This window comes from Phyllopteryx taeniolatus, chromosome 15, assembly GCF_024500385.1.
Source record: "Phyllopteryx taeniolatus isolate TA_2022b chromosome 15, UOR_Ptae_1.2, whole genome shotgun sequence".
NCBI classification, from domain to species: Eukaryota; Metazoa; Chordata; class Actinopteri; order Syngnathiformes; family Syngnathidae; genus Phyllopteryx; species Phyllopteryx taeniolatus.
The window spans coordinates 10,434,981-10,444,264 of NC_084516.1; the positions used below are offsets into that span (position 1 = coordinate 10,434,981).

Here is a 9,284-nt window from a genome sequence, read left to right on the forward strand (position 1 = left end):
CAACGGAAGTGTGTGATTAGTTGTCTCGTCTTTTATTTCTTATGCAAAAAATGGCACATTACATTTTACATACAACAATGATTTTTCCAAATCTATTTGGAAACAAACCACATAAGCTTTTTGAGCTTGAGCTCATACTGACAGACTGTTCTGATGAGATTTTAGCATTATTTCGAATGAAATGAATTATGACAGTTTGACCCTTTTCAATTATAGTTATAGCAAAAGGTATGTGGAAATATCGCTTCCCTGCCTTTATAGAAATTGCTGCGGTAGCTCATTTTGTTGGAAAATATACCATCCATCCATCCATCCATTTTCTGTACCGCTTGTCCTCACCAGGGTCGCAGGTGTGCTGGAGTCTATCCCAGCTGACTTCGGGCGACAGGCGGGGTACACCCTGAACTGATTGCCAGCCAATCGCAGGGCACATATAAACAAACAACATTCACACTCACATTCATACCTACGGGTAATTTAGAGTCTTCAATTAATCCACCATGCATGTTTTTGGGATGTGGGAGGTACCCGGAGAAAACCCACGCAGGCACGGGGAGAACATGCAAACTCCACACAAACGAGGCCGGATTTGAACCCGCGTCCTCAGAACTGAGGCAGATGGGCTAACCTGTCGACTACTGTGCCGCCTGGAAAAGAGACCAATTTAAACTTAAAACCACGTTTTTTTTTGTATGTGGTAATTGTGCTTTATTTAATTGAATGTTAATGTAATCATGTAGAATGAGTCCATCCTTTTGGGGTTCAGCAATTTGCTTTACTTCATGCAACACATTAAAGTTACAATAAGTGCGAAGAGAAAGAAATATACACAATTCTAAATCTTCTACATCTAAGAAATGGACTGACTCATCGGTGGCAAACAACAAAATAATCACGTAATCATTGTTCCTTTCAAGACATCGTGGGTAAATGTGACTCCTTGGTGCAGAGGAAATGTATTCTCATTGTGTCTAAAAAGAAAGAAATGTGTTAAAATGGCACATCGTTGGAAGTTGTCTGGCAAGTCTGTATGACGTCTTCGCTGCCAGACACACAAGGTGACAGTGCTCTCTCTCAAGCTCGCTCGCTCTCCCCCCCCACCCACATATAACACCATTATTGCTGTTTCCATGTTGTATTATTTCCCTTTTTTCTATTTTGTCGTATTTCCAACTTTGTACACGGTGTTCTCCGTGTGTTCCGTCTTGTCAGACACTGGTCTCAATGTGAGGTGAATCCTTGCAGCTCAACATACGAGACAGGACTCTGTGATGGTTCTGGTACCTAAACGATACATACACACGCACACGCGCACACACCTTATTAGGCAAGACAAAACGAAGTAAAAAATTTTGGTAGTTACAAAATATTACAAAATGAGGTACAGCTGTACAGTACAAAGAGATGTAATGCAAGAGTATCAAATATTTTGCCTTACAAGTATTTATCATTTCCTGAACCAAATACTCAGTGCCCTGAAGCAAAGCAAAGCATGCAAAGCAAACTTATTGATATAGCACATTTCATACACAAGGTAACTCAATGTGCTTTACATGACTAAAAAGCATTAAAAAAAATCTTATAATCCTTTAAAACAAAGAGAAAAATAACAACACAATTTTACAAAGATAATTTAAAAGTGGAAATGCTCTAAAAAGCACGAGGAAAAAAGAGTTTTTACCCTGGACTTTAAAACATTTACACTGGCGGTTGACTTATTCAATTTGTGTGCAGCATTATAGCTAAATGCTGCTTCACCATGTTTGCTTTGGACTCTGTGGTCCACTATTTGACCAGAGTCTCTGAGCCCAACTATATTCAATGAGCATTTCTTTCATGTTTTCAGGACCTAAACCATTTAGTGATTTATAGACCAGTAGGAGAACTTTAAAATCTATTCTAGAGCTGACTGGGAGCCAGTGTAAAGACTTTTGAATTGGAGAATATGCTCTGACCTTTTTGTTCTGGTCAGAATTAAAGTTGTAGCATTCTGAATGAGCTGCAGCTGTTTAATGCTCTTTTTGGGGAGTCCAGTCAGAAGACCATTACAATAGTAGTCTACTTGAAATAAAAGCATGGATGAGCTTCTCCTGGTCTGCTTGGCACATGCAAGCCTTCACTGAAGCCACTTATTGAGTTGGTCACCCTTTTGGTAGAACGCTAAGCACTTTTCACGTACTTAGACACAACTTACAAACATATTTTCACCCACTAAAGTACATTTGTTACTTAGATACATGTGTGTTGCATAATAGAAAGCACAGGTAACAAAAGTGAAACTCAATTAAAGCACAGCTGTCTCAAGATAAACACAGAAACTCAAAACTGATCACACTTAATGATGTGAAGAAACCAATATGAAGCAGTTTGGGAAGTTTCACGATGGATAGAGAGAATCATGGAGACAGAGGCACAGCCGAGGACATATTTATTTGAATGAAACTGAAAATAATGTGAGTTTAGGTTCACACAGATGTAAATTAGTTGACTGTGCAAAGCATGCTAAATTGTTGTCAAAACACAAGAGAATGGAAGTTAAAAAAAAAAAAAACTCATACTAACTTGCTTATAACCATTTGTATCTCTCTGGTCTCCTCTTCTCTCAAATTCAGTAGAACCTGTTCCAAGATGGGAAGCTCCAAATTAAGATACTGGGCCACCTAGCAGATTACATTGACAGAATAAAATGAAATTCATAAAAATAGATTATGCAAGAAATGCATCATTGCACATTAGTAAGATGAAGCACGTGAATTCAAATCATCAGTGTTATGATGCACTCACATCATTGCTGACTTCCACTTCATCCATGTCCATCAAGAATATTTTCATGGTGTCTTCAGACGGCCCCTGCAGGATGCGCTCCCACAGCGGCTGGTCTCTGTTGTTCATCTTCTTTTTTTCTACATATAACAACATAAACTTGCACAAGTCACTATAGTGTATGATGATTTGCACTTTTCAACTTTATGACATGACAGCAAATAAACCTTACCACCGCTCTGGTGAACACAGTATAGTGCAAACTCCTGGGGGTCATTCTCTATCTGTGATGTTAACATGCAACGACAATATATATTTTTATGTCTGTCATCTGAAGGCATGAAATCATTTATTTTCAACTAAGTCATAAAAAAAAGTGCAATCCAGTGACATAAACAGAAGACATGTTTTACTGATTGCTACTGTAACTGTGGATGAATATTGACTGCTCACATCACCTTGAATTTGTTTAGGAGCTGTACAATAACTTGGTTTGTGGTCATGCTGCTAGTAATGCGGACTTTGGTTGCTGTGCCAAAGCAGGGAGTGAAGATAGATGTCTAGGAAAACAGAGACATTGATGAGCAATCTTTTTCACTCAGGTTACTGACAACAAGACACACATTTATTAGAAAACTGCAAATAACAAATCAAACAAACTGGAGGATGTTCTGTGGGATACTCTGTGGGATACTTTGTAGTACAGTATAACATTGTAGTACAGTATAACATTTCTACTTATTTTTGCGAAGGGAAAATTTGAGACACAGCTCTAGTATTGGTATGTCATAACTGTCCCTAATGTTGTGGTAAGTGAGTGAACGTACAAAACCTACGAGAGACATACATTACCTTATAGTTGTAGAAGTGTCCATTGATTGAAAAGCGGTGCTGTCGCTCTCTCTCTCTTTGCGCCGCTGACTTGCCTCGCCGACTCCTCCTCTTGACCAGGGATGCATCACTCATACAGCGGAACAGGTTAGACTCAGACTCCAGCTCGTAGCTTTTCTGCCTCAAAGGACGCAGTGTTGTGGTCTCATAAACAGCCCCTTTTAAATATACAATGTATGAAAATAATCATAAAATGGGTAAATTTTGAAAAAATATATTTATTGATACCGTCACTTTAATGTTGAATCTATTCAAACACGCAATATTGCATATTGTGCTTGTGAGAAAAATAAAATGTACATAGTGTAAACACAAAACAAATAGAAAAGACAATGTTCATCACAAATAACCCTTTATAGCACTCACTGAAATATTTATAAAGATGGAAATATTTTTAAAAATAAAGTACTTTTGAAAGATGTATGAATAACAAATTCCCAACAATGATATATATTTTTAGAATTCTTTTGATACATCATTATTTTTCTGAAAGCCAGTGTTTCACTACAGTACTAGCGTAGTCCATTTTAAACATGCACTAAATGCAGTATAAAATATGTTTCTATAAATCAAAGTTTACAGTGACTGAAAAAAGTGACAAAAAATCGTAAACCTGGTGGAGGATTTTTCACCACTGTTTCATGTGCTGTGCCAGCCATCTCATCTATCTGATGCAGGTCGTTACACTCACCCCATCGTGACATGCCCCTGCAAAGACAAGCGTGAGAATGTTTTTTTAACAAGCAAAACAAAGTGGTACAGTTAAGAACTGGCATTCTGTGTGGGAAACGTTGCCTTTAACAAGAACAAGAACAAGAACAACAACAACAGTGACAACAACAACAACTAAAGGGAGGTGTCCTAAAAGGCTGAAAGCACTGCGAGACTACAAAAAGCAGCAACAGGGCTTTTGCTATTTGGCTCTACTGTTGCTCTAAAAACAACAGTACAAAAACTGAATTCAACCTTCTGTTTCCAAGTGGGCTGACTGGGTCAGATGAGATCAGGGGAGCAAAACGAATCATTTGTTTCTCATCCTGTATCTTTAGCCGTATGGGTCTTCGGACTCCCCAGCAGATATTTAGGAAGCCTTCCACGACCACTTCCCCATCGTCACCCTGATATAGGATCAAATAAACAAATCATAGAATCAGGAATTATTTTGTCAAAGATAAAAACACCACATGATTAAAATGACCACAGCATTTAATACAGTTTAAAAATGCACACACAGATTTAAAAAAAAAACAAAAAAACATCCATCCATTTGCTATACCCGTTGGCCTTATTTGGGTCACAGATGAGTTGGAGCCTATCCCAGCTGATTTGTTTTGGGTGAGAAGAATAGATGGCAGCCAATCACAGCAAACAAATAGACAAACAATCATTCACAATACCAACAGACAATTTGTAGTCTTCAATTAACCTAAAATATATTAATAAATAAAATAATTAATTAAAATAATATTAGCTTGAGCAGATGGACCTAATAATTTCAGATGAACATCCTGTATATATAACATGATGATTGATACCTGGAAGTAACTGAGATGCAGTTGAGTCTGGTCCTTGAGGAAGCAGTTGTAGGTGTTTATCAATGAGAGAAATTCTGCTCTAAAATCAATAGCAATGGACAAAACAACAACAACAACAACATCAAGATAAGTTGAATAGCATTTAATATTCAATCAAACAGTGAGATGACAAATACTGTATCAGGGGTGTCAAACTCATTTTTGTCTCTGGCCGCATTGTAGTTATGATTTCCCTCAGAGGGCCGTTAGAACACTGAAATGTTTAATCACAAAATCATATTATTACCATTACACAACAAATTGAGGGATAACTATTTTTGAAATCAGAAGAAAAGGATAATAGTTTGTTCAAGTATTGTTTAAGTTACTGTAGAAGAAGGGTTTGGTAACAGAAAAATGCAATGTCTCAACATTATTGTTTATTATTATGACAATTTGGAATTTGGGTACAGATTTGAGCAAAAATCATGGAAGTTGACGAGCATGATTTGCTTTTGCGGGCCACATAAAATGATGTGGCGGGCCGCATCTGGCCCCTGGGCCTAGAGTTTGACACCTATGCTGTAGATTCTTGTACCATCAAAAGAGTGTCTGGCATGAGTTAACCCACCTGGACAGAGTCCTCCCATCTCCTGCCTGGACCAGTGGAAGAAGACCTGCCTCATTCATCTCTGATAGCATCAACTACTGCACAGAGACACAAAGGCAATCAGATGTACTGTGCCAGCAGACAAAAACATAGCAAAAGAAGCAAACATAAAAAATGCCGTGGACATGTACTTATCATCGCTGCACATGCTCCTAAAAATAGATGCAGAAGAATTATCGATTATCACACATTTGCTTACGTTTAGTACCCCACCAACTTTGATCTTTCTTCCATTTCTTCATCTGAGGCTCTTTCTTCTCTTTGTGTCTCAACTATTTCTTCCCAGTCACTCTCTCTCTCTCTGTGTGTACTTTTTGTGTTATATTTATCCTCTCTCTCTCTCTCTCTCTCTCTCTCTCTCTCACTCACTCTCTCTCACTCTCTCTCTCACTCTCTCTCTTTCTTTCTTTCTCTCTCTCTCTCTCTCTCTCCCTGCCCGAGCCTTCACTCTCTTGCTCTCTTCAAGAGAGTTAATAACAGTACTCCACCCAGTAACCAGTGATGACAGTGTGCACTGTTTATCCTTCAGCCGGAAACATTGAATCTTGTTGGTATATTCACCAGTCCTTACTCTTTGCGTTCATTCCTTTATTTTTCTTTCTGCCTTTCCTCAGTTTCCACGAGTGACACAACAGTAGAACTTATCCATTTGCTTCTCTGCAGCGCTGTCTCAGCATGTTTGCTGCTAAGAAACATCCCAGGTATTTAGTAGTTTTCACCAGTAACCCACAACCCCCGCATCTGACTGACTTCTTCACAATGTGCCTTTCACACAGGAAAGAATAACATTTAAAGGCCCATTGTTTGTTCATAGTAAGAAGAAACGGAAACATTTTGCCAACAAAAAAAAAAATTGTAGGAAAGATTTCTAAACAGTAATTATGAGCAAGACATTAACTTGTATAATACAATCTTGATCTTTTCTTATGGGGTAAACTTGATTAATAAGGATGAACTCTTCTTTATTGCCTTATTGCTGAATTGAGCATGTAGCTTTGGGTTTTTGCATCTGAGAGGATGGAAATTTGGCACTATTCTTGGCTTTTAACATTTTGGGAACAGTGTGTGGAAAGTGGTCATAGATGCCATAAACGCTTGTGGGTGAGATTTAATTTAATTTATTTGAGACGAATATAGTTGGAAATGATCATGCTTTTGTGTATGTTCAATACACTTTTTTTGTCTTTTCTATGTGTCATAAATTAATGTAATTATAGTACAGTACTGTATACTGAAGTGGAATTAAGTTCCTTATTGTGACAGCAGAGGGAGAAAGAGTATCAGTTCAAAATGAGAATGTTCAGGCCTTAACAAAGATAGGTCAGATTTTCGGTATACGTATCTTATTTTTAACCTTGATAATAGAATGAATACAGTATGTAAACGTGTTAATTGTCATTTATATTGTACCCCCCTCCCCACAACAAGCTTGAACTGATGTGAGAGTGAACTTGGTGTTTTGTCAAGTCTTAACATGTACTGTAAGTTCTAAGGCCTGGAGCAAATAAATCACACCCAGGGTGTTACCAACTTCATTGTGTGTGTGTGTGTGTCACAGGTATTTCAAAAACGTGACAGTCACACAAACATTGTTCTTTTACGGAAAGCATTGTTTGTGTGTGCCATAATGCAGTAAACATGAAACAGATAACAGTATATATCAATATTGTTTTCAATAGTCAGTAAGTTAACATAACTAAGATAACCAGCAACATAATTCTGGAACTGGCCATCAAAGCTAAATGAGCAGATACTGTGGGCTACGAAAGCTTACCCATTAAAATAAAAGGTGTTTATTGTTAAATTGTAAAGCAGGAGGATCACGTACCCGGTAGGAAAGAAGACAAGGTACATGGTGACACACCCAGTCTTTTTACTGCCTTCCTATATGCCATTCCCCTCTCATTTTCTCTTTACTCACCAATTTCACGAAATAAAATAAATAAACTAAAATAATAAAATAATAATAAAAATAAACTGTGATAATCTGTGATTCAATGACAGAATCTCAGCTATAATTACTCGTGTGGGCATCACCTGTTCTATTTAAAAGTAGATTCTAAATAGAAACAAATAAGTGTATGAATGGAATGTTTAGAGTACTATTTTCATTACTCATTACACACTTTGTATTAAGGCTCAAAACAGCATATGATATAAAGATATAGTCTTACCTGGCTAGCAATTCAATCTCCCAATGGTTGAATATGACTTTATTCATGTTTGACGTTTTCAACTCTGTGTGTGTGTGTGTGTGTGTGTGTGTGTGTGTTTGTTGATAGGTCCAGAGTGCAGCATTTGTGGTATACCAGGATCTCAGGTATCAAAATGCAGCAGCTGGTTAATTATTGTAGGAGGAGGAAGGGAAGAAAGGTAGGGCTTGACTGACATCAAACCCGACTTGCCTATTGTGCGTAGGCGTGTGTGTGTGTGTGTGTGTGTGTGTGTCATCCATAGTCAAGTACATCTCCATAACACTTTCACAAGAAAATGTTCTATTCAAATATTGCTCTTTATTCATTAATATATTGTATCATAATTTGCACCTTGTCCTTTTATTTTTTTGCACATTATTCTACAATGTATTATTATTATTATTATTATTATTATTATTATTATTATTATTATGTGCAGGATTACTGTTTTGTACACTATTCTCTTTTCGAATGCAGTGTGCTGTTTTATTTGTAAAAACTACAGTAATAAATACATGTGTTACTTCCAATGTTTTTAATACAACATGATATTTCCTGTATGTGCTGTGTATATAGGGTTCTCCCGGTTCTGGCAATAAAGCTGACTTGCAGCCCCCCACTATCCCGAACAGGTTAAGTGGTACATATATTGAATGGATGGATGGTTCAATAGATAGATTGAATTAAACTTTTACTCACAGTGTACAATTCATCTGTGTTCCAGTGCTTTTGTCACGCGTTAGTATTGTCGTATTGTATTCCTGCCATTAAGATCTAAATCAAGATCAGTTACAGATTTGCAGCATTGTCAATTTTAGAGCTATAGCACCATCCAGTGGTTAAATAGTGTTTAAAACATGTTTAGAACAAGAAGGGATTGTGAGGTTCGTTAACTCAGTAGCATATTACTTTATACAAATATTTGTGACAAGCCTCATGTTGTTAGATATATATAGATATGCCAACAATAAACAATATATAAACCATACACAGTAAATTATAAAGTAAAATGCCTGGTACTGTGGCACAAAACTACACTTAAAGATGCATTTTATCACCCTACAAAATAAATTACACTAATCTCTCACTAAGGTACAAGAGTAGTTGACTACATCCGTAGCAGGAAGGATGAAAAGCCAATGAAGTGCCATTCCTTTCCTAAAATAAATCAGAGCATACAGTGCAGGCAACAGGTGGACACAAAGGCAGCCTCTGCACTATAGGCCTATCTGCTATGTGTCACATAGTAAA

General features: G+C 37.2%; 1 protein-coding gene across 7 annotated transcripts; it reads right to left on the reverse strand.

Annotated features, from left to right (window-relative positions):
- Positions 1-11: 11 nt before the first annotated feature.
- On the reverse strand, positions 12-8,170 carry rassf6 (Ras association domain family member 6). Of its 7 annotated transcripts, none has more exons than XM_061747834.1 (11): positions 8,013-8,170; positions 5,800-5,876; positions 5,190-5,263; positions 4,621-4,772; positions 4,268-4,362; positions 3,616-3,812; positions 3,222-3,323; positions 2,996-3,047; positions 2,785-2,903; positions 2,563-2,660; positions 12-1,284 (listed from the first exon to the last, which is right to left on the reverse strand). In XM_061747834.1, exons 2-11 carry the CDS (start codon positions 5,852-5,854, stop codon positions 1,209-1,211), a joined length of 1,020 nt encoding a protein of 339 aa, XP_061603818.1. In that variant the 5' UTR covers positions 5,855-5,876; positions 8,013-8,170; the 3' UTR covers positions 12-1,208. The 7 variants fall into 7 exon arrangements, with proteins under 7 accessions (XP_061603818.1, XP_061603822.1, XP_061603815.1 ...); XM_061747838.1 differs by having other exon boundaries at positions 4,346-4,362; positions 5,190-5,268; XM_061747831.1 differs by having other exon boundaries at positions 5,190-5,268.
- Positions 8,171-9,284: the final 1,114 nt, after the last annotated feature.